Source organism: Urocitellus parryii, chromosome 4 (assembly GCF_045843805.1).
Source record: "Urocitellus parryii isolate mUroPar1 chromosome 4, mUroPar1.hap1, whole genome shotgun sequence".
Lineage (NCBI taxonomy): Eukaryota > Metazoa > Chordata > Mammalia > Rodentia > Sciuridae > Urocitellus > Urocitellus parryii.
Window position 1 is genome coordinate 50,217,840 of NC_135534.1, and position 26,358 is coordinate 50,244,197.

Consider the following 26,358-nt stretch of genomic DNA (forward strand, 5'->3'; position numbering starts at 1 on the left):
TCTTTCTCAATTTTTAAATAATTTATCATAATCTACTAGGTATAATGAATCCCTGTTACCCATTACCCAGCTTGAAGGTACCAACTTGTGGCCGATTTTGTTTTATTTGTGCATCTACCTACTTTTTTGAATATTATGGATTTTATTTAGGGATGTTTGTAAAAGAAAACCAGACTAAACGTTGGCCTAAGTTGGGGATTTAGTTTTTTGTACCTAAAAAATCTAGAGGTAGGTGATGGCTGAGTATTTTTAATTGCTTTAGGATATATCAGGATTAAAAATCTCTGCTTTGCTTGGCTTTTCTCTTATAGTCACAAGGTGGATATTATAGCTCTAGTCATCATGTCTACCTTCTAGACAAGAAAAAAGGGAAAAGGAGCAGTTGGAAAGGGATTCATTTATATCAGGAAATTAAATTTCTTGAGATTTTCTAGCAGTTATCTACTTAATCATTAACTAGAGCTATGTCCTGTGGTCATTTCTGGATAAGGGAGACTGAGAATGTTAGTTTTTAAGCTGGACTTATTGCTATCTCAAACAATTGGGGATTTAAATTTACAAATAAGTGAGCATAGTTTTCTTTATTGTCTCAATATTGTAGATAATCTAAAAATCATCTTGTTTAAATATGTATTTCATTTATATGTATTTTTGAATAGCCTTATTTTTTCAGTGTCTTAGTTTTGATTTTTTCCCCCTCTTTCCTTGTTGGGTGTGATAAAAATAAACTTTCTGATTTACAAAAGTAATAGTAATGGTTGCAGTCTTTTCTGTTCTGACTGTTGCCATCTGAGGTTTGTAGGTATTGACTTTATAATTTCCATCTAATACAATTTTAAGGTACTTTATTCTCTGAACTTTCTTTTGACTATAGATTTGTGTATGTGTGTGTGTTTAGGATTGAACCCAGGAATGCTTAACCACTAAGCTACATTCTTATCCTTTTTTATTTTGAGACAGCTAAGTTGCTTAGGGCCTTGCTGAGTTGCTGAGGCTGACTTTGAACTTGCCATCCTCCTGTCTCAGCATCCTGAGCTGCTAGGATTACAGGTGTGCACCACTGCACCCAACTTGAATATAGATTTGTCTAGCACTCTGATATAAAAGATAGAGAAAGCTGTTCTGGACATAGATAGACTTCAGGTGCTGGGGTATCTCTTCAGGTGGTATATTACTTAAAAATCAGTGAACTTTGTTTCTGTGTGAGTAGTTGTATAGTTAATATCTACATAGAAGGGTTTGGTAATAGCTAAAGATGTTAAAAAGTCATTTTGGTTGAGGTATATTTGGTCTAATTATGACATTTTTCCCTTTTATTTATGAGTTAGAGGAATCTTTGTGTTGGAGGGGTGGTGAGTAGGGGGTGGGATCCTGGGGATTGAACCCAGGGTCTTGGGTATGGTAGGCAAGTTTCTACCATTGAGCTACATCCCCAGCCCTTTTTATTTTATTTTGAGGCAAAGTGTTAAGTTGCTAGATTGGCCTCCAAGTTGTGATTCTCCTTCCTCAGCCTTCAAAGTAGCTGGGATTACAGGCGTGTGCACCTGAATTAGAGGAGGTTTTGCTATTTTAAAAAAGAAAATGAGTACCTCTTCTGTATAATGTGTATAGCAAGAATATATGCTGAAGGCTTTTGAATATTTGAGTTGGGCAGAATGACTATATAAAACTCTGATCTGCAGTCTGCTCAGGTTGCTAAAGATAAATGCATCGTACATTCAATATCAGACTTTGCCGCAAGGTTTCATTCCCCAGAAGTACGCATGCTCATTTCTTCTGAGCTTTCCATTTTCCCTTTTAAATCACTTCAGCAGCAGTCTAAAAGGGAAAAGTTTGGTTGCTTAAAAGAATAGTTCTTGAGTGAATTCTTAAAGTGCAGACGATATTTTCCCTTTGGTTTTAAAGAAAAGCATTATTGACCAGAATGTATACACAAATATTGAAAGGAAAAAGGAAAGTTATCTGCATCTTAGTTTTCTAAAACCTGGCAAGCTGTCAGAGCTAGAATTAGCTTTACAGATGGCATTGGCAACATATCTACATATCTCTAAGCCCTCATCCCCTGCGTTTTCTTCACCTGTCTATCAGTTACAATATCCAATCACTGTTCAGAGATGGAGAAATGGGATGATCACAGCTCACACGATGCTGTTTGGTTAGAAACGTCAGTGCTGCACAACCCACGGCTGAGTCAGTGTCTGTGAGAAAATGAACTGAATTAATATAGAGAGGGGGTTGAATCTCTGAACATTTAAAGCCTATATATCTGCAACAGCATTATTACACAGTAGAGGGAGGAAAGCTAAAGGAAGTCTGTGGAGAGGTGAGGTAGGGGGAAATTTTCTGAATGTTCAGAAGAATCTTGAAGATGATGGAAATATCAGATGTACTAAAGTTTCCTAGTAATGCCCAAGGATGCTGACCTGGCTTTCAGTGCTGCATTGTTTGAAAGAGCAGAGTCCCTTTATACTCTGATTTCAACATTTTTTTCTTGTTTTTGTGTGTCTACCTTGGCATATGCTAAAGGAAGGTGTGTATGTTTTTATTACATGATATCTTTGTTTTATAATTATATACATATACGAATATGAGGGAAAGATTGAGAGGGATATGTTGGCCTTTGTTTGATTGTGATCATTTACATTTCTAGATGAAAATGATCATATATCTTTCAGTTTAATGGCAAGTTATTTAAAATAAATGAAGTATATTTTTGTTGTTTTCATGACTTTGATGTTTTTTACTTAATGTAACTTGGGAATGCATTCTATTTGATACTGTATTTTATGAATATAGAAACTTAATTAAGGAAAGATTAATTTTGAGATATTTTTGATATATTTGAAAATAAAATTCAAGATAGAAATGAAATAATTGAAATAATTTTTTAAAGATGGAATTGGATATATTTTATATTGGATGAATTAAGAATTAGTTTAATTACTTATAAGTAGTGGTATTTTACAGGACTAAATGTATTTGGAAGATAAAGCCTAATGTTTAAAATGACTTACTTTCTAGTTTTATAGAACATGCACTCTGAATAGAAAAATCTACAACTGCCACTGAAACAGAGAATAAGCCAGATAAGTTTTTGGGTTTGTGAAAATTGATTTTCAACCAGATAAAATTTCTAAATAAAGACAATTGTTCTTCTGTGAGGTTTTAAATCTAGGCAGGTGGCATTGTTTACCTAATTAGGAAATGTTAGCACAATTTAAGCATTTTAACTATGTTTTATTCCTTCTGCCATCATTACCACTATCCTACTGATCATTTAATTTCTAAGGAATTTTGGGATATTCAGTATTTTAAAATTATTATTATTATTTTTGTGTGTGTGTGTGTGTATGCATGTAGTTCTTTGCATCCTTTCCTTGAAATAACAGTGAAGTTCTTGTGATTTCCCCCGTTTAATGTCTAAAACTTTGGTCATCTTGCTGGTTGTCAAGGCTTATTTATGTATATAGTTGAATTTTTCACATTATACATATATAAATTTGTGGTTTTGGGTCCAGAGATGTTTTTCTAAGCTTGATATAGTAATAGAGTTATAAGAGCAGAATCTCAAGCTAGACCTTTTTATGTTAACTTTTTAGAATACTTTCCTGTGGTTCTGCTGATTCTTTTAAGATAATAATGCCTGTCATTGGAAAAGTAGTACATTTTCATTTTATAAATTTGGCAAACACTGGAAGGCCTATAAAAGAAAATAAAAATATCCTATCAAAATAATACTTTTAGGTATTTTGGTATTTATAGCCTATTTTTTCCCTGGATATACATTTAATGTATAAAAATCACACATGTATACTTAAAAATGATTTCTAGATATTACTGCATGAACTATTATATAACCTCTCCTTTTAGAAAAAGGAAATTCTGAACATATCCTGGGTCATGAAATTATCTTCTACATTATAGTTGAATTACATTGTTTTATGTATGCATGCCTTGCAATTTATTTCACCAGTCTGAGTTTTGATACTTCATCAGAGAAACAGCATGATTCCATAGCACAAATTTCTTAAGAAAGGAAGACTATCTAAGGGAGTTAGGTAAAAATATAATTTTGATATTCTTCTGACAATAAAAGATCCTTAGCATGATTTCAAAAGTGAGCTCTTTAAAGATCTGCACACTACTTTTAAATATGGATCTACAAGGTCTTTGTCCCAACCACTGAATGTTGGTATTGTAATGTTGGTATTGACCCTTTTTGGATTTCATCAGTTTTTATATGCATTCTTTTTTAATTCTGATACATAGTTAGTTCTATGGCATTTTATCATATGTGTAGATCCATATAATATCCACCAGTCAGGATGCAGAACTGTTCTAACACTACAGAGAAACTCTTTGATGTTCCTTCTTTATAGTTTCACCTCTGTACCCCTGGCGATCCTTGAGTTGTTTCTCCATTGCTATGATTTATTTTGTCACTTTGAAAACATTAAATAAATAGAATTATATAGTACCAACTTTTGGGTTTGGATTTTTTTTTCATTCAGATAATGCCCTTAAGTTCCATTCTCAGAGTTGCACATATCAATTTTTTAAAATTAATGAATAGTGTTCTATACCACACTTCAATAATTCATTTAGAGAGTAGCATGGTTTAGGTTATAAACTTTGCAGTAGAGTTGGATTTTTAAAACTATATTACTTTAAGAATTAGACTATTTTTCAGTTGTAGGAGTCTGTACCTAACTGAATAAAACAAAGCCCTTAAGTTTCTCTTCAATCTTTAGGAACAGGTTTACTATTGAAAACTTGCCACAATTAGAATTTTTAAACAAATTAAGTTCTAAACTTATATGTAGAAATCCATACAAGATTAGTAGGAAAATTTAATGTAAATAGATATTTGTTCCTAACAGTGACCATGTTACTAAGATTTAAACATTTTTAGAGACTGCTGCCTGTTCATTTACCATATGCTTCGAAGCATGATTTTGAAATGAAGTGAAAAGTTGGCATTATATATAGAAATCAAAAACATTCATAAAGTTGTAAAATTTTATAATGGAGGTTTTTTAGTAATTGGGTTTATGTTTAAGGTGGATTTATTTACATAACTAGAGATGACAGACATAATATTCCTTAGTTGATGAAAATTGTCCTCTCAGAGGATTCTTGATTAAGAGTGCTGATTTGAATTTTTATCATAACCTTATTTGGTAATATTTGTTAGTCTGTAAGTATGCTTTTAAATGGTGTTCAATGTTGATGGTAATTGTCTTTAATATGACTGTTGAAATATATGCTTCCGGTTTCTTGGGACCATGAACCATTAGAATGGTATGCCAGAGTCTATGCAGATTGATAAGTAGAATTTAGGGAACTCTGGTGAGAAAAGCATAAGAGGAAAAGATTGTTAGGAAAGAAAGTCTTTTTATTATTTAAGTGTAAGTTGCAGCATCCAGATAGGGTATTGTCAAGCAGGTTCTATTTTGGCTAAAAAGCCAGTTTTTGTATATAACTCTATTTTTGATATTTGTAATACACCCATGAAATCTCACCTCAGTCAGGATAATGAACATATCCATCACATCAAAAGTTTCCTTGGGGCCTTTGTAACTCTCCCCTTCCAGTTCCCGTACTTCATGCAATGCAACCACCAGTCTGTTTTCCAACACTGTACATTAGTCTTTATTTCCTAGAATTTTATGTAATTTTTGTCTTCTTTCGATCATAATTATTTTGAGGTTGATTCATGTTGTAATTTGAGTCAATGTTGAGTCTCATTCTCTTTTCATTGTTAAAGTCTCATTCCATTGTGTGGATATATACCACAAATGGTTTAGCCTTTCATCTGCTCATAGATATTTAGTTAAGTAGTTTCTATTTTTAAGCTGTTACAAATAATGCTACTAACAATGTTTATATCTATATATTTTTTTAACATTTTTTTCTGTTCCCCCCCCCCAGATATATAATGTTTTTTCTCTTGCTCTTTTTTTTTTAAATAGTTTTTTTTAGTTGTCAATGGACCTTTATTTTATTTATTTATATGTGGTACTGAGAATCGGACCCTCACACATGCTAGGCAATCGCTGAACCACTGAACCACAACCCCAGCCCCTCTGGCTCTTTTTTTTTTTTTTTTTTTTTAAATTTGTTGTTTTTAGGTGTACATAATAGTAGAGTAGTGTCTGTAAGTACTTTTTAGGGACGTGTGTTTTCTTTTTGATAAATGTAGAACTGAGTGGCTGGATTAGATGGCTAGCATATGATTTACTTCAAAAGAAACAAGCTGTTTTTTAAAATGATATCCAAAGTGTTTATACCAATATATAGTCCCTCTAATAATATAGTCCATCTACAAGTGTATATGAGTTCCATTTTATACATATTCCTCAGTAGTACTTGATATAATAATTTTTATTTAGCCATTCTGATAACTCCATAATTGTGTAACATTGTGGTTTTAGTTTTCATTTTCTTAATGACTAATGGTTCAGCAGCATTTCTTGTACTTTTTTTCACCTGTTTATCTCAAACTTTTTGTCCATTATTTTGAGTTTTTTTTTTTTTTTTTTTTTTTTTTACTGTTTTGTTTTTTAGTTGTAGTTGGACACAATACCTTTGTTTTATTTTAATGCTGAGGATCAAACCCAGTGCCCTGCACATCCTAGGCGAGCACTCTATGGCTGAGTTACAACCCCAGCCCCTTGAGGTGTTTTTGTTTTTTTTGTTTTTTTTTTTGAGAGCTCTTTACATAGCCTGACATGATGTGCAAATATTTTCTCTCTATAGTTTTATTAATCTCTCCAGAGTATTTTTTGAAAAGATGAAGTTTTTAATTTTGAAGAAGATCAATTTTCAGTTTATCTCTTTATGAATTGTGCTTTTTATTTCTAGAAGTTTTATAGTTTTAGGTCTCTGATCTATTTTGAGTTAACTTTTGTGTGTGATATGAACTATTGACCAGAGAGATCTGTTTTGTTTTTTTTTTTACCTTGAAGTGCTGGAAGTGAAACATCCATTGTATATCTGTTTGTTCCAGCACATTTGATGAAAAATTCTTCCCTGAATTGCTTTTGAATCCTTGTTGAAAATCAGTTGTCCACATACATGTACATGGTACTTTCCTGGTGTCTCTTATTCTGGTCTATTCTACTTGTGTGTCGTGGTATCAAGACCACATTGTGTTCATTACTACAATTTTAAAATAAGTCTTAAAATCAATTTATATGAATTTTTTGGCTTTTCTGTTTTACAGTGACTTAGGCTATTCTAGGAACTTTGCATTTCTGTGCGTGTATGTCTGTATGTGTTTGTGTGTCCTTGCATATGCTAAGCACACACTTTACTGCTGACCCTTACCTCATCCCCCTTCTTATAAATTTTAGAATTATTTTACCACTTTTGATAAAGAAATCCACTTGGATTTTAATGGAATTATGTTGTATCTATGTTTAACTTCTTTAATACATATAGTGCTATTAAACTTATCTATGTCTTAAGTGAGCTTTGGTAAGTTTGAATTTATCCCTTTCTTCTAAGTTGTTGAATTTATTGGCATAAAGTTGCTTATAATATTCTCATTCTTTTAATATCTGTTCTGTAGACTTTGTAAAATATGGACTCTATCATCTGATATTAGCAATTTATATCTTCTCAGTATTTTCCCTAGAGGTCTGGCTAGATGTTTATCAATTTTATTGATTTTTTTTGAAAGTGCCAGCTTTTGTTGCCTTTTTAAAAAAATGTGGTGCTGGGGATTAAACCCAGGGCCTTGGTGCATGCAAGGCAAGCACTCTACCAACTGAGCTATATCCCCAGCCCTCCATTTTTTTTTTTTAATATTTATTTTTTAGTTTTCAGTGGATGTACATCTTTATTTTATTTTTATGTGGTGCTGAGGATGGAACCCAGCGCCCCGTGCATGCCAGGTGAGCACGCTACCGCTTGAGCCACATCCCAAGCCCCCCTCCATTGGTTTTTATCCATTATTTTTCTGCTTCTAATTATATTGATTTTCACTCTGATCTTTATTATTGTTTTCTACTTTCTTTGGGTTCATTTTGTTCATTGTCTATTTTCTCCTTCCTTCCTTCATTTATTTATTTTTGGATTACAATTCTTAATGCATCATTATACAATAATTTATCATATCTCTGATTATATATAAGGTATGTTGACACCAAATTCACATCTTCATACATGTATTTTATATAATGATGAGGGTATCCTTTCACCATCCATGCTATTCCCTTCTCCCTTCCTTTCCCCCCCACCCCCTTTCCCTATCTAGAGGTAATCTTCCTCCTTTGCTCTCCCTCCCAACCCCATTTTGAGTCAACTCCCCCCCCCTTATATCAGAGAAGAAATTTGGCATTTTTTTGGGGGGGGGGATTGGCTAACTTCACTTAGCATAATCTTCTCTAATGCCATCCATTTCCCTGCAAATGCTATGATCTTATTCTTTTTTCTTTTTTCCTTTTTTGGGGGGTGAGGGTCTCTCTAAATTGCTGAGACTGGCCTCAAACTTGGGATTCTAATGCCTTAGCTTTCTGAGTTTCTGGGATTATAGGCATGCACAACCATGCCTGATTTCTTTGTCTGTTTTCATTTATTTATTTATTTATTTAGAGAAATTTTTTAATATTTATTTTTCAGTTTTTGGTGGACACCTTTATTTTATTTTATGTGGTGCTGAGGATCGAACCCAGCGCCCCGCGCATGCCAGGCGAGCGCATTACTGCTTGAGCCACATCCCCAGCCCTACTTATTTATTTTTATGTGGTGCTGAGGATGGAACTTGGACCTCGCACATGCTAGGTGAGCACTATACCGCTGAGCCACAACTCCAGGCCCTGTCTGTTTTCTTAAGGTAGAAACTAAGGTCATTTGCCTTAGACTTGTCTTCTTTACTAATATAAGAATTTAATGCTGTAGTTTGCCCTCTAAATACTTGTGTCTTGCCTCACACTTTTTGATTATTTTGTTTGTTTCTTTCTATTATGGCTTAGATGTGAGGTGTCCCCCAAAAGCTCATGTGTGAAACAATGCAAGAGAGTTTAGAGGTAAAATGATTGGAAGAGTCTTAAGGAGAATCTTAACCTAATAAATACTTTTAATACACTTGAATGGATTAACTGGGTGATAGGTAGGCAGGTAGGGTATGGCTGGAGGAGGTAGGTCATTGGGGGCATGCCTTACAAGTATATATTTGGGCCCTGGTGTCCAGAGGTTAGTCAGTTTCTGCTTCCTGATTGTCATGTCCTGAACTGCTTTCCTCTGCCTCACCCTTTCATCATGACGTACTGCTTCAGTTTGGACCCAGAGTTATTGAAGTTAGCAGTCTGTGGATTGAGACCTCTGAAGCCACATGACAAACTTTTCCTCCTCTAATTATTCTTGCCATGTTGTGGTCACAGCATCAAAAAAACTGACTAAAACACTTTCACTTCAAAGTTTTCTGATTTCCCTTCTGATTTCTTCTTTGTCCCATGAGCTATTTAGATAAAGGTGTTCTTTAATTTCTAAATCTTTAGAAATTTCCCAAATATGTTACTGAATTTTAATTTAATTCTGTTGTAATCAGAGAATACTTGATATACTTGGTATGATTAAAGTTCTTTTAAGTTGAGATATTTTCCCGAAAAGAGTGAGTTTTATGTTGGGTGAAGTGTTACATAATTGTCAGTTAGGTCAAGTTAGTTGATAGTATTACTTGGTGTAGTGATTTCTATTTATTTGCTCAATTAAATATTATTAGAGGACTGGGACATATCTCAGTGGTAGGATGCATTCTTATATCAGGTACCAGGCCATGAGTTCAGTCTCCAGCACCAATATCTATCTACGTGTCAGTCAATCAAAAAGGGTGTTCAAAAAAATAAAATAATTTTAAAAAGGGGGTGTTAAAAATTTCTAACCAAAATTGTAGAGTTATCCAGTTCTCATAATTTTATCACTTTTTGTTTCAGATATCAGATTCTCTTATGATTCAGAAAAACATTTGAATTGGTACATGTTCTTAATGAATTAACTTTTTTATTCTTATGAAATACCTTGATACCCATCTTTGCTCTGAACTCTTATTTTGCTATTGTATGGCTATTTTTGCTCTCTTTGGATTAGTACTAGCATAGCATACCTTTCATACCGAACCTTTTGGTACCTTTATATTTAAAGTATATTTCCTGTAGGCAGTATATAGTTAGGTCTGGCTTTTTTTTTTTTTTTTCCATTCAGATAATCTCTTAGCTTTTATGGCTTAGACCAGTTATATTTACATGGCTTACTTTGTGTATTATATGATTATTAACATAGTTAAGTCTGCTATCTTGTTATTTGTTTGCTGTTTTTCCCTGTTGTTCTCCTCTCTTCCTCTTCTTTCCTTGGTATTCCGTTTTTTTTTCTTTCTTTGTCTTCTTTTGGAATAACTGAATCTTTTAAAAAGGATTTTATTTTATCTCCATTGTTGGCATGTTAACTGTATTTCTTTGTTTTGTTTTATTACTACTGGTTGCTTTAGTTTATAGTATACATCATTTAGTCAGTCTGCCTTCAGGTAATGTTGTACTATTTGTAGTGTAGTACACAAGGCTTCCAACAGTGTTTTCCATTTCTTCTTTCCCAAAATTTGTTCTCTTATAATTATATGCTATAAACCCCACATTATATAGTTAGAATTATTGTTTAGACTAATCTTCTAAGATTTAAACAGTAAGGAAAAAGTTTTATTTTCCCACACAATTATTTCCATTGTTCTCCATTCCTGTGTAGATACATATTATTGGATCTACAAATATTTTTATTCTAAGAAAATTTTCCTTTTAACTGTTCTTATAGTTCAAGTCTACTCATGATGAATTTGTCTCTTTTAACTGAAAGTCTATATTTTCCTTTTATTTTTGAAAAGGAGTAAAATAATTTGCTCAGTGTAGCAAATTAGGTTGACAGAATATTGTTATTCTTATTTTTTTGTCTTCAAAGTATGGGTGGAATTTGTTGTGCATATTGCTCTATGGTTGTTAAATTTTCATTTCATTTGGGAAAAGTTCAGATATTATTTCTTCTCCCTTTTCTCTTCCCACTTCTGTTCTTTTATGAATTCCATTTAGATCTGTAGGCCACTTGAAGTTGACCCACAGCATACTCACAATCTGTTTATTTACTTTTCTGTTTTCTCTTTGTTTCATTTTGGGTGTTTCCTATTACCTTTCTTTTATAATGTATGTCTGCCATGAATTCTATTAGGTGTATTTTCCATCTCAGATTTTGTCATTTTTATCACCGGAAGTTTGATATTTGTGTCTGAAAAAAATCTTCAATTTTTCTTAACTTTTTGGAAAAATATGGTTACAATGACACTTTCATTGCCTTTATTTCTAATTCTAACATGTCAATTCTGGTTTGATTTCTCTTATCTCTCTTAATTATCGGTTATGTATTCTAGCTTCTTTGCATGACTTCTAATTTTTGTTTGGATGCTGTACATTGTGAATTTTACCTTCTTTGGGTGTTTGATATTTCTTATTTTTATAAATATTCTTGAGCTTTGTTTAGTATTCATTTGTTTGGAAGCAGTTGGGTTCTTCTAGTCTTGCTGTTAACTTGAAGGGTGACTGGAGCAGTGCTCAGTCTAGGTTTAATTATTTCTCATTTCAGAAGTAAGACTTTACTGATTCTTTCTCTAATTCCTTACAAATTATGAGGTTCTTAAGTCTGATTTGTGGGGACAAGTCCTGGTCCTTCATGAGTGCTGGACATTTTTTCTTCTAATTCTTTATCTTTTCCTGGCCTCTGGTCCTTTTCTCACATGTATGTTCTGACTAGTATTCAACTCAAAACTCAAGGAGAATTCTGTAGATCCTCCAAGGTTTTCCCTCTTCTGCTCTCCCCTCTCTAGTATTCTTTTTTGAGAACTCTAGCCACTATTTTTTTTTTAATTTTTAAATTTGTTTTAATTAGTTACACATGACAGTACAATGACCTTGACATTCATACATTTGAATCAGATGGGATATAATTTCTCATTTTTCTGAGTGTACAGGTTGCAGAATCACAGTGGTCATGCAGTCACCTGTATACACACAGCAATAATAATGTCTATTCTGCTGTCCTTCCTTTTCCCCCCTTCCTTCCCATCCCATCACTTCTCTCTACCCAATCTAATGTGACACACTTCTTTTTTTCCCCTCACATTGTTATACATGTATTTTCCATAACGATGAGGGTCTCCTTCCATCTTCCATGCAATTCCCATTCTCCCTCCCATTCCCTCCCATCTCTCTTCCCTATCTAGAGGTAATCATCTTCTCATGCTCTTCCTCCCTACACCATCTTGAGTCACTCCCTTTATATCAGAGAAGACATTTGGCATTTGTTTTTTGGGGGATTTCTAGCTACCTATTATTATCTCAACAGCTTAGTTCCATATCTTTAACTCAGAGTTTCCCTGGTTTTGCTTAGCTTTTCTATCAGTTTACTCTGGAAACTCTAAAGATACTAAGTGTGGATAATTGCTAGTCTTATTTCATTTGCTTTCTTTCAGGGGATTACCACCCTTCATTGCCTGATGTACTGTTTTGCAAATCATTGTTTAATATGTTCTCTCTGTTGGAGTTGTCTCAGACAGAAGAGTCAGTATCATCTTGTTGTTCATTCTTGGCTAGAAGCAGATGTTGGTGATGAATCACTTACCTGTACTCAGTTCACGTATCTCAAACTCTCTTAAATGCAGCCTGAAGCAGAGCTGTCCCCTTTAAACTTGCTTGTCCTCATTTTTCTTTTTTCACATATTAATTGTTTTGCCTTTAGAGTACTCTCCTGATCTAAAATTATTTAATTAGAGGAGGGCATAATTAGTCTTCTGTGACATCTGGTTTTGAAGGACTAGTTCAGAGTATACTCTATTTGGGAATGAAAACAAAAGATGGAAGTGTATTATGACAACGTTTGCATTCATCTAAGATATAAGCAGTTGAAAGAAGTCAGTATTTCAGCAGAAGGCTTAGCAGCATCTTTTAGCTACAAAGATGTCTGGTGGAAGTGCTCTTCAATTAATTAGTTTACTTGACCTTTACTTATTCTGAACATTTAGCCTACATTTGCCTTAGCCATAATTATTTGTGTATCTTGATAGTCAGACTCACATTTAGGAAATATGCTTTCTTAGTTGAAAGTGATTAAAACTTAGCAGTTAGAATAACTTGAAGAGTTTTTTTTAATATACAATTCACTTCTGTTGCTATTGATTTCATTTCTTTTTCGTACTTTAGAAAGTGAGCTGGAAATTCCAGTGTTAAACACAAATATTGCAGAGTCTTTTGGTTTGTTCCATTTGAAGAAAAACATTTTTTCCTAGTATTTTTGTTTTCTCTAGAAAGAAAGGAGGAGTGGATTTTTTTTCCCTTTAGATCTATGAGAGAGAACTCCATAGAGTTGCCTAGAAGTAACCTGCACAGTAAATAAGTCAGCCCTATCTCCTGTGCTTGTAATCAGTGTTATAACAGGATGATAATTGTTTTTCATACTACAAACCACTAAAATAATGAAAAATGTTGTAGTTCACAAATCAACAAGAGATGACCCTGAAACACTGAAGTATTTAAAAAAAACTGTTTCTGAATATATAAGAAGATTAAAGTTTAACTAGTGTGATTTTGGTGTGGAAGAAATAGTATAATATGGAGGGGGTGCTGGAACAAATCAAAGGCTTAGGTTATAGTGCTATTAGTATTTACTGAATACTGTTGTGACCTAAGAAATCTTGCAATTTTAAACTTTATTTTGCTCATCTTTTATAACCAAACAAATTAGCATTTGAGAGGTGATTATATCATGGCAGGTACCTTGCTGGTCTACTCACTACACTTTGATCTTCCTATTAGCATTAGAAAGTGAATAGGATCTACATTTTATAGATGAGGAACCTAAGTTTTGAAGAGTATTAAGTAATACTCAATGTCAAGCAACTATAGAATTAAAGGACAATTTTAATTCTAAGTATTACTCTAAAACCATGAAATTAGTTCTATTTCTTAAATATACTTCAATATTTTAAAACTATGAACTGTCATATATCCTAATATGACAAATTTCCAAATGACCCTATGTCTGGTTCTTTCATTTTTATTACCCGTATTACATTCTGATTATTAAAATATTATCTGTTTATCAGGGCCTGGTATACCTAGTGACTAACTCTAATCTACAGCAATGACTTATTCCTTCCAGACCCTAAAGCATTTATTGTCTTTCCTCTAGTAGTTTTATATTTGGGATTTATATGGTACATTTACATTTAGAAGTTGGGGTAACTTTTGAATTGATTAAATTTTACATATTTACATATTACCACTAAACTTAGATTGTAAGCCCTAGAGGAAGCTATTGTTTCTATTGGCATTTAACATAGGATTGTGCCTGTGGTACATATAACTTAACAGATGATTGTGTGAATGAACTCTGATAACTATTTTAGTTAACAGTTTCCGTTTTTGTCTGGTATAGATGTACTTCTGTATAAAGAGGTTTTAAAATTTTAAAAATTCTATGATTATATATAATTAATATAGTTAAATTTTTCAGAGAAATGCTTTTCAAAACGTTTTTCTAATCATAGTGTTTGAAAGAGTTCTCAAAGTGAGTTACTTGAAATTAGTATTTGATGACTTATTTTATTTGGCAGGTAGTTACTTTGCCCCACACCTTTGGTTTTTTTAAAGAGTTGTCAGAAGCTGATGTTCTTCATCCCTTTTTCTCACAAATAAATCAAGAGAACGTGAGAATAATATTTAAATTATCTGGGAGACTTACTATTATTACTAGTTCTACTTCTAACTCAAAAGTCAGTTGACCCCTCTAAGTAGTTTTCTCATCTATAAAGAAATTAAGTTTAATTATGTGATCACTACACACAATATTCTGGAGTTTATACATCCTGCAGGTTTGAGGTTAAATTAGATTTCACAATTGGAAAATAGCTTTTGATTTTTGCACTTAAAATATTAATGACTACTTGTAAATTATATTCTCTTAAGCATTTTCTGCATTTTTTTTTTTTTTGCTTTTATGGGTAATTTTCTTTTCTAACTTATCAGTACTCCCTCACGTGTGGCTAAAGGAGGAGTTGACCACACCAAAATGAGTCTGCATGGTGCTAGTGGTGGACATGAGAGATCAAGAGATAGACGAAGGTCAAGTGACAGATCACGAGATTCATCTCATGAAAGAGCAGAGTCTCAGCTCACTCCTTGTATTAGAAATGTTACTTCTCCAACACGGCAGCATCATGTTGGTATGTAAAAATCATCCAATCTTCTTAGCAGTTCTTAAAAACATGTATTTACCTTTTAAAGGTAGCAGTGACATTGAATTGTGCCTAATACATAAGACTAAAATTAGCTAGCTGCTTCTATTCATTTGTTTCTATTTTAGCTGAGCTTGATTCTTGCTATGAGAAAATAGCTTATTAGATGTAACTTAAAGGTGAGTTTGTTTTAAGAGTCTGGGACAGTCTTATAAAAAGTAATTTAAAAGACTCTGAAACTGAGATGTAGATTTTGCAAAAATTCAAGTTAATTTTTATCTTACAAGAAACAGCAGTGGTTTACAATAAAATAGTTGTAAATTATTGACAAGAATATCTGATTAATCATGCTTACAAATAAAGGGAAAGAATAATTCTGATGGAGTTATTTTTTTCTGACTTTTGACAGTGTTTCAAATTTAGTAATAAAAATAGAAGATGCAAGGAAAGTGTGAAGTGTTTTACATTTCTAGTAACTAGTTCAGGTCTTTTTCGTCCTTCCCACTCATTACTATAAATGAACATTATTTTTACAGGTAAATACATTGTGTGATTGTAAGGCCTGACCAGTCTGAAGCAGGTGTACTTAAGCAACATGAGCTTGCTGGTTTTCATTTTCCCCTAGGGAAGGGACAAATCAAATATTTTGACTATGGGTTGGGGATATAGCCTAGAGAATGGGCTTTCATCATGGGGCCCTAAGTTCAATTCCTAGTACCTGAAGTGGAGAAACAAATTTGAGTAGTGCACCAGCTCAGAATGTGCAAGGTCCTAGGTTCTTTCCCCAGCACACATGCAGAAAATACTGTAACTATATGAAATAGTTTGTGACAGTCTGCTTAAAATCAAATAATTTTATGTTGGTGTCTAATTATGCAGGGAAATTATCAGTATCTAAATGGGTCCTTGGAGACAGACTATTACTTATAAGCTAAAATTAACAAATATAAATATGAATCGACAGTTTGTTGCATGCAGAATTCCATGTATGAGAGCAGGATAACAGACTATAATAAATTGTTTTATTACTTTAACAAATTTTGCTTTTGGGATGCTACCAGCATTGAGGAAACAGACAATAAAAGGGAGGTGTGAGAGTATCTCTAGAGATGTAGCAAACCTAATTATATAATCAGCAATGCTGCTGTACAGAGTGTTCTAAGTAGCCTGAGTCATAGAGGAATTTGGCAAAAACTGATGAAACTGAGAGATGGAGGTACATTTTTAGGTCACCTTTAAAGTTTAGTGATGTAGCCTCTAAATAGAACTTCTAATAAAATCTTAGTTTTTATTTTCCCTTATATAATATTGGAGCATCTAAAGAAAATTTCCTGAATTTTAGTAATATTTTCTATTAACAATAGATGATATTTATGCATCTTATAAAATTTGTAGTACTGCTTTATTCAACAAAAGTACAAATGAGAAGAAAGCCCTATATCATCAGCTGCTAAGGCCACTTTATTTGATAGACATTGAAAATCCTTTGAAAAAATAAATGCTTCTTGCTGTCCTTAGTGGTTTTTTTTACATTTTATATTTTATATAAAATATTCTTTTATATTCTTGTTTTGTGACATAAATTGTTGGTTTTAGAGTGCCCTTATTAACACTGAGATTTCAAAGTTTATGCATTATGTTCTCAGAATAGTGTTATCTCTTTCAGTAATTACAACAGCTTAAGTTAGTATTCTTATTAATTCTTTACTAACTTTCAGTGTGTGTGCTTATTGACTTGTAAGAATATTGGATCCTTGGCTTTCTATGTATTTTTTTAGAGAGAGAGAGAGAGAGAGAGAGAGAATTTTAATATTTATTATTTTTTTTAGTTTTCGGCAGACACAACATTCTTTGTTTGTATGTGGTGCTGAGGATCGAACCCGGGCCGCACGCATGCCAGGCGAGCCACTACCACTTGAGCCACATCCCCAGCCCAAGCTTTCTATGTATTTTTAAGTGGAGGAATAATAATATGAAATTTACCTTAATTTTGATATTTTTCTGGGTCAACATTAGTCAGTAATCCATACCTTTTTAAAGGTCTGTAAATAACGATTTTAGAAAACATTTTGATGGTTTGTTTTTACTCCTGTGAAGTAAATGAATGTTTATTATATCCTTTGAAAATGTTATTTGAAATTTAAAAAATGTTATGATTTAAAACAACTTATCAAACACTTTAAAAGATTTGTACAGCTCTTGAATTTTTTGTAGACAATTGGCATAACTCTGTTTAATTTCTTTATTTCAGAACGAGAAAAAGATCATAGTTCCTCTCGTCCAAGCAGTCCTCGTCCTCAAAAAGCATCCCCAAATGGTTCCATTAGCAGTGCTGGGAATAGCAGCAGAAACAGTAGTCAGTCAAGTTCAGATGGTAGCTGTAAGACATCTGGGGAGATGGTGTTTGTATATGAAAATGCAAAAGAAGGAGCTCGGAATGTAAGGACATCAGAACGAGTGACACTAATAGTGGATAACACTAGATTTGTTGTAGACCCATCCATTTTTACTGCACAGCCAAATACAATGTTGGGCAGGTTTGTATTTTTGTTCTTTATATTACTAATTATAAAGTACTTTCATAGCCATTATTTTAGTTTTCCATTTAAATTTTACAATAATTCTCTGTTGGAGTGTAGCATTCCCATTTTATGGATGGAAGAACTATAAATTTGGAGGTTGTGACATAAATTGTTGGTTTTAGAGTACCCTTATTAATAGTGAGATTTCAAAGTTTGTGCTTTATGTTCTCAGAATAGTGTTAATCTCTTTCAGTAATTACAACAGCTTAAATTGGTATTCTTATTAATTTTTTACTAACTTTCAGTGTGTGCTTATTGACTTGTTAAGAATATTGGATCCTTGGCTTTCTATGTATTTTTTTTATTGTCCAAGTTAAAGCAGCCAGAACATGTTAGAGTAAAGCTTGAATTTGGCTTTATTTCTAAAGTTCTTTGTAGTACCAATAAAAATAGTAAACATATTAATTATTAAAGTGAGGATACTAAAAGACTGTTACAGATTAAGACCACGGATTGAATCTAACCAGGTGATTTTAGCAGTGCTTCCTGCACTAAGTTCCCAGATTCAACTACCAAGTCGAGGAGATATCAGCATTTTTTAAAGAAAAAGTCAGCATGAATTGTCAATTTGATGTAGTTACTTGGCGGGTGGTGGTGGTGGGGAATTCTATTAAAAAGTATTCTTAGTAGAATGAAGGACTTAATAGTTATCTTCTAATTTGTGCTGGTACAGAATAACAGATTAAAGTTTGTAATTATGAGAACCTTAACCTAAGATATGAATAATATGGACTTCATTTTGGAGATGTCCAAAGTGAGCATCAAATGCTTTTTGAAGTAAAATCAGTTATATTGTCAAAAATTAAAATAAAGGGGTATATGAGTGAAATAGAAGTTTACATGAGCTAAAACCTTGTATTTTTCTATTCTTCTTATGTGATCTGTTAGTGTCTCAGAATATAGAATAAATGCTGGTATTGTGACATTGTGTACATTTGAGTAGCTAAATGTTTTCTCTTTATTGAAACTAGACTTTATACCCATGAGGAAAAAATACCTTTATGTATTTTTAGTATTCTAGGGAAACACCATTAATGGAAGCTATGAGGAAGATGACGTTATTAATTAAACTTTTATTTTTACATAAAATGTAAAACAGTAAAAAGAGATATTTAAAATTTTGCTTTAGCAGGTTTAAGATTTTAAGTGTTCATACTGATCTGAAAAGAATAGCTTTCCCATTTTGTAAAAAGTTCCAGCATTTGAGAAAATTCTATGACATTTGATTCTTGAAAGACTTTTTTTTTTTTTAAATCAGTGAAAGCTTCTTTTCATGTCAGTTGACTAAAGCATTTCTTTGGGGATGAAAATTAATATTCATGGGAACTGGAAAGCAGTTGGCATTCTTTTGGAAACTTTGAAATAAAAAGCTTTGTTCTCCCTGGATTTCTATGTTACAACAAAAGAGGAAACCACTTAAATTAGGAAACTATTGAATAAAAACACTTAGATCAACCATGTTTACATTGGGGATAGTGGTACCATTGAATTCAGAGGTTCGACTTTTCTTTAATCATGATTTTTAAGTTTTCTTAAGAGTACTTCATTAAATTTTTCATCGAAAAGGACATATTTTGCAAATTGTCTTTTCTAAATAGATACTGTTAACAGGTGAACAATGTGACTTGAAAAAACATAAATCCATTCTATTTTTCTTTATAAAAACAATATTAAGAGCCTTATACTCATTTAAACTTTCCATTCTCTTCCTCATTTCTCCATTCTTGCCTATCCTAGCATTTGATTGCTTATTTTTCTATTGTAGATGCTAGTCTAAGAATGAGTTGGATCTCTTAAAAAAGATTGATAAACATACAATAACCCAGCTTGCCTTCACATTCACTTTTCCCAGTGTAGCTTGTTGTATGTGCTACATTATAACACCAACTTTACAATGAAAACAGCCGTATAAGGAAAAACACAGATGACATTGTTTCTTTTTTCTTTCTGGGGCATAACAATTACCTTTTCTCATAGAATGATTTTTTGGAGATTTTTCTACCTGAGAAGGAGTTAGAAAGTTCTTTAGCTTTTGAATTTTATCATGGAATTTTATTTTTATAGGGAATTTTTTTTACTATTGATTCCTGTCATTTTGTGTGTGTGTGTGTGTGTGTGTGTGTGTGTGTGTGTGTGTGGCCAAGGATTGAACCCAGAACCTTGTATAAGCACTCTACCACTGAGCTATGTCCCCAGCACCCCACGTCAAAATAGTTCTCATATTACCTTCATATAAAGTTTGCCAGAATAAATTGCTGATAAAAAATTGTTGAATAATTTAATGCTTAAGTTATAATGTTATTTCATTTTTGTTCATGAAATTGATTTTCCTTTTTGAATTAAGTATCCTATTGGCACGCATTTTGATTATTCATTATGATAGGATGTTTGGATCTGGCCGAGAACATAACTTTACACGTCCCAATGAGAAGGGAGAATATGAAGTGGCAGAAGGAATTGGTTCCACTGTATTTCGAGCTATTCTGGTGAGTATTTGTTTTTGTTTTTGTTTTTAATATGTATTTACTTCATCATAAGACCCCTCCTCAGCAGGTATTTAGATTGGAAATAAAATTCTATTTGGATATCTCTTTGAAAGTATATATTGTTTTTTCTTAAATACTACCTAATTCAGGTTTTCTTTAGCATATGAACAGAATGTAAAAAATTTTATGACCATAGGAGGATAAAAATAGGAAGATTTATCTTTTAGGTGTATATAGGCAGTTTTTTAAGTATTCAGTACTGATGTTTCTGTAGTCACACTATTTATTCCTTCTTAAATTAAATATGGCAAGTCAGTTATTTTGCTGAGAATGAGTATGGCATTTGAAATAACTAACAATGTGTAAACATACAAATATATAAAAATTATCTCCAAAATGTATTTGTTAGCATCTTTGTTTTAAACCTTTTTTTCTTTTTTTATGTTTTAACCTTTGTTTTGAGGAATATTTAAATTTAACATAGAGTCCTACTTATAATTTCAATTTATTGATAAAGATTTGATTTATAAAAGTGTAACACTTTGTAAAATATAATTTCCTTACATAATTTTGGGGAAAAAGGGAAGGGAGGATCCTGTGATAAAATGCTAACATTCTTGATCAGGTTATTGTTACTTGGACAAGTACCAGAAGATATTTTGCTTCTATTGACACAGCAACTTTACAAATTATGTTACTAGGTATTGTGCTTCTGAACCTCAAAAATCTTGAGATAAGTCTTAATTTGGAGGGGAGGTTCATTTTCAGCTCCCTAAACTTACATTTGATCTGCTATAAAGTTGGCATTAAGAATTTTTTTTTAACAGAGCTGTAGAATAACTTACCTGTTATTCTGGGCCAGTGCCTAACACCTAACAACTTTTAAAGTAGATTTTGGAGATAATTGGTATTGTTTGTAATAATATGGAAACACCAAAGGATACTATTTAAAAGACTCTGTAATTGTGTACTTTGTTTTATGTACATTAATACTTAGATATGACCTTGCACTTCTTAACTAAAAACCCTAAATTTTGTTCAATTTTCTAGTAATTATTTAAGGTAATTTCCTTACTTTTTACAAAGAGTTTAAAATTTTATGATAGTTGTATATAAAAAAGTAAGTTCCAAGAGGAAAATACATATGAACTGGTATGATATAGTAAAAAGTAGAGATGAATAAGATAATGGTGAGACCTAGGTTCTAATATCTGACATCTGCTATTGGATAATTGTATGACTAGATAATTTTTACCTAAAAAATGGGTAAAATGAAAAATGTTGTGAGGTGAACCAAGGTCCCACATGGCTTTAAAAATTCCATAATAAAGAAATACCAGACTCCACTGTTTTTGAAAATGCTACCAACAGCCCACCCTTAACAAGTTTTGGCTACTTTGTGCTCCATGTATTTTATTCATTTCTTTTTTTTTTTTTTTTACTTTTTTTCAGGATTACTATAAGACAGGAATAATCCGTTGTCCTGATGGCATATCTATTCCTGAGCTGAGAGAAGCTTGTGATTATCTTTGTATTTCTTTTGAATATAGTACTATTAAATGTAGAGATCTCAGTAAGTATGATGCTTTCTGTGTAAGTGATTTGTAGAATTATTTTAGATTGACATGCAAAGTCTGAAAGTTTGCGGTTTACTTAGTTAGACTTTAAGTATTTGTTTAATTGAATTATAAAGCATTTTGGCTTCAAAGGAAGATTATTTATGGAAGTCTTCGGAGTTCTGGATAATATCTTTGTATAACTTTCCAGAATTTTTTTCAACTTTAATAATTTAATTTTTTAAAAAATGAACTTTCCTAGATTTCCCCCTTGATAGTTTGGGAGCCTTGGTTTGGTGAAGTGTGATGTGGCTTCATTCCTCAGATCACATTATCTAAGTTTATAATTTTTTGTATTACTATATGAGATAATATCCTGAATACTGTGGAAATGATGAATAATTTGCATAAATAGTACTTGTTACTACAAATCATAGATTGAATCCCTGTACTTCAGATATATATAATGTTAAAGTAAATTTATCGAGGAACTTCAAACAGTCTCTGAGCAGGGCCTTAGAACTTGGGATCCCAGCTCTTGATTGGTGATCATCTCTGTATCACCTGTTGTTACATTGTGCCTGAGAAAAGAGGTGATTATACATTAAAAAATTTAAATAGTGTATAGAAGTATCAATTTTTTCTTGGATTTTAAGTGGTTAGAGAAATTTCAGAAGGGGGAAGTCATGGGTTAGAGGGGCTTGGGAAGGGTTCAGAGGAGACAGGAATGAATAGGAACAGTTTAGAGTCAGGAAGTTTATCCAAGAGCTTGAGTTTTTTAAGTAAAGATGTAACAAGTGTATTTTGGGAATAACCTAGTTGAAGGAAAACTTTATATTAGGACCAGGAGATGGGGGAGTAAATAGATGAGCCAGAATTGGAAGGTCTTTAAATACCAAACTAATGCTGTTAACTTCTGTATGCAGTTGGGGAGATATTTAAAAAGCTTTATGCATGTGGTTTATAGCCTTGTACTAGCCCCATATATACGATTCTCTTTATTTCATTACCTAAGCTCAGCCCTACTTGGCAGGGTGGTATTATTATACCTTCTCAGAGACTCATGTGTCTAGACCTCTGTGAAGGATAAACTTTCAAGGCACTGACTTTAAATATTTATGTTTATATATTTATATACTTAAATATGTCCCTAAGTATGGTATTATTTTTGCCAAACTTTCTTTAGTCTCCATAAAAATATTGATAGGTAGGATAAAGAAATAGGTCTGTCTCTGAATCCATTTCTCTACAAATGATACTTGAAAATTTAAAGTCAAGTAGTTGGATAGTTGGAGCATACAGCTGTAAATTTGAACAAAGTTACTATTTCTTCATGTCTCAAAGAATGGTTTTAGTTGAAACCATGAGCATTATAATTCCTTGATTTCAAGATTTATGTCTTTTATTATTCATGAGATCATTTTAATTAACCTTCATGATTAAATGTTGCATCTTGGTAACATCTGAGTAAAAAATAAGCATTAGAATTTCTTTCAGATTGTATGAATTTTAATTATGCAGTCTGTTGGACATAGTTTATTTTATCATCACCATTAAATATCTTTTATTTGTTATGAAATTAAAGATAGGAATCTTTTTGTAAGCCAGGTATTGTGGTGCAGGCCTATAATCCCAGCGGTCAGAGGAAGATCACAAGACCAGCCTCAGAAACTTAGAGAGACTCTGAGCAAGTTAGCAAGACCCTGTTTAAATAAAAAATAAAACAGGCTGGGGATATGGCTCAGTGGTTAAGTGCCCTTGGGTTCAATCCCTGGTACCCCTGCAAAAAAATTTTTTTTGATTTTTTAATAAAAAATATGTAATGTGTTTCTCCTAGACTTATAGCTTTTAAATAATACAGTTGTTTCTAGATCACTTTAACTTGTTACTAAAAATTTAGAGGTCCTCAAAGACCTTATTTTAAAAATAAAACTACAGGACTTGAAGAGATTAGAAGTGGTCTTGTAAAAATGTAAAAGAATACTGCACATGTAGATCTGAGTGTAAAAGTTTTTTCTGCAAATATGTGTCTTTGCTGAATATTTAGGATAGTACTTTGCACTAAAATATCTAGGCTTGTCTCTTAAGAATTTATACAGGTACTGGATGTTCATTGAATAGAGAGACTTGGGTTTCTTAAGAAGTTACTTAAAATTTTCTTTCTTAGTTGTCTCTTCTTTAAATGGAAACATTTGAATTGACACACAGAGTTGCTGGGAAGATTAAATGAATAGTCCTGAAATACAATATTAAGTAAGAGTTTGTTTTTTAAGAAAAAGGACATCAAGAATAGAAAATAAGGAGAAGAAATATTAACAGATTATATTGTACATACTGTAATATTTCCACATGGAACTTATTGTGAATGTCAATATTAGTAAATATCCTTTAATAACTTGTTTAATGCTTGTATAGTAATCAGTTATTCATTCTTTGTTTTTATTGAGTACTCACTTTACACCAGGTATTAGGTACATAAGAGGCAACAATTTAAAAAAAAAATGCCTGCTTATAATGTAGTGTAGGAGACCAACAAATCAATTGATGTTAGAGAAAAAATAGGGTGCTAAGTGAGTCCATAGGGGCTGTACCTAACTCAAATAATGGTGATTAGAGAAGCTTGTCGGAGAATAAAGGAAAGGAAGTTTGTTCTAGGCAGAAGAAATGGCATATTTAGAGGCAAGAAAGTTGGTACAGAGAGGAGCTGACTTCTTAGTCTTCTGTCTTAGAACTAACCATAGACCATAGGAAATCTATGGTAATTAGTAGCTTCTGACCGGGCATCAGAGTTCATATTCTCTTTCTCGGCAAGCACTATCATCCAGAAGCTTTGAGAACCAGAGTTGAACTCTATATGAACTTGTTAGGAAAAGTGTTGAAGACGTAGGGCTAAAAGAAATTTAAAAATACCATGTCCTTGGTTGATAAAAAGATGTAAAATGAAATTTAAAGTCTGAATAAGGTACCAATTCAGTAAGTGCAAGGAGAAAGGCATTATTATCATGTAGAAGGCAATGGGATTTCAACCAAAGACTAAAACACTGAAGTTACATCCAAACCCTTTGTGTATGTGTGCATGTGCACTCTATCATCACCAAACTACATATACCTAGTCTTGTCCGAGCCTATTGCAAAAGGGAGATCAGAAATAGAGACTGTCTTGAGTCACTGAGATGCAGAGATGAAATTTACTTATCCTTTCTCTCCTTATCTTGCTCCCTTTCTCTGCAGCCTTCACTCTGTTTTTCGTTTGTGGCAATAGACTAGTTTGAATTTGAGACCAGAGCCTGCACCTTTTTGACTTCGTGTCCGTAGTGCTTGGAACATAGTGAGGACTTAATAAACTTATTTGCTGAATTCATAAGGGTTTTATCATCTCTTGCATTATTTTTTTTAGTTGTTAATAGACTTTATTTATTTATATGCAGTGCTGAGAATAGAACCCAGTGCCTCACACATGCTAGGCAAGCTACCACTGAGCTAAAACCCTAACCCCTCTCTTGCATTTTTAAAAAAATATTTATTTTTTAGTTGTAGTTGGATACAATACCTTTATTTTATTTATTTTTACAGGGTGCTGAGGATTGATCCCAGGGTGTTAAACATGCTAGGCAAGCACTCTACCGCTAAGCCATTACCCCAGCCCCTCTCTTGCATTTTTCAGAACCCTATTATGGTATCTTTAGTCTTTCCCTTTATCTATATTATAATTGTCAGGCTCAAACATACTCATGTCTATTCTGGATATTTTAAAAATTGTGTTTTCCTTTAGAATTCTCTGAAGTTAATTTTTTTAAAGAATTAACATATTTACTGTATTAACTCCTATTCCAAATGATCTCTGTTCATTTATTTATACTTTTAGGTCCTTTTGATAGTTTTGTTATTTTCTTCATATAGTTTATGCTATAATTTTATTAAGTTTATTCTTTGATGTTTTATATTTTTGTTGTATGTAAAATACATTTACATTTTTAAAACACTAACATATATGAAAGTTACTGAATTTCATACATTTGTATTGAGCCACTGTTAGTTGCTAATAGTCTTTGAGTTGATCTCATGTATTCTTAGTAATTGACCCTGTCATAAGTAACATTTTTTTTGTTTTTGTCATGTTGAATTGGCTAGAAGATATGGAACAATATTGAGTTTATTGGTATTTCTTTTATCCCTGTCTTTAAAACATTTCCTCTAAGTTGTACTGATCAGTCATCCATTTCTTTTTGACCCTTCTTTTGGCTCTTAGATAGCCTTTTAGCTTTCTGCTTATCATTCTCTCACTTGCTCCCTCATCCTTCATCTGATGAATGTGGTTGTTTTCTTGTTAGCTACCTTTTCTTCCATTTTCTATATGAACTTTTTGAAAACTTTTTAAAAACTAATATATTATCTGAAGGGTTCCAAAGTACTTGCTGATCTAATCTGGTGTTTTATTTGTGTTTTCTTCTTTTTCTTATCAG

General features: G+C 32.5%; 1 protein-coding gene across 1 annotated transcript in view; it reads left to right on the plus strand.

Moving 5' to 3' along the window:
* Positions 1 to 26,358, plus strand: part of Btbd10 (BTB domain containing 10) — a 57,747-nt gene that overhangs the window by 22,067 nt on the left and 9,322 nt on the right. Inside the window, exons 3-6 of the mRNA XM_077797541.1 lie at positions 15,063 to 15,259; positions 17,523 to 17,808; positions 20,237 to 20,339; positions 21,792 to 21,912. Coding sequence (XP_077653667.1) covers positions 15,063 to 15,259; positions 17,523 to 17,808; positions 20,237 to 20,339; positions 21,792 to 21,912 — 707 coding nt within the window. The remainder of the gene's footprint in view (positions 1 to 15,062; positions 15,260 to 17,522; positions 17,809 to 20,236; positions 20,340 to 21,791; positions 21,913 to 26,358) is intronic.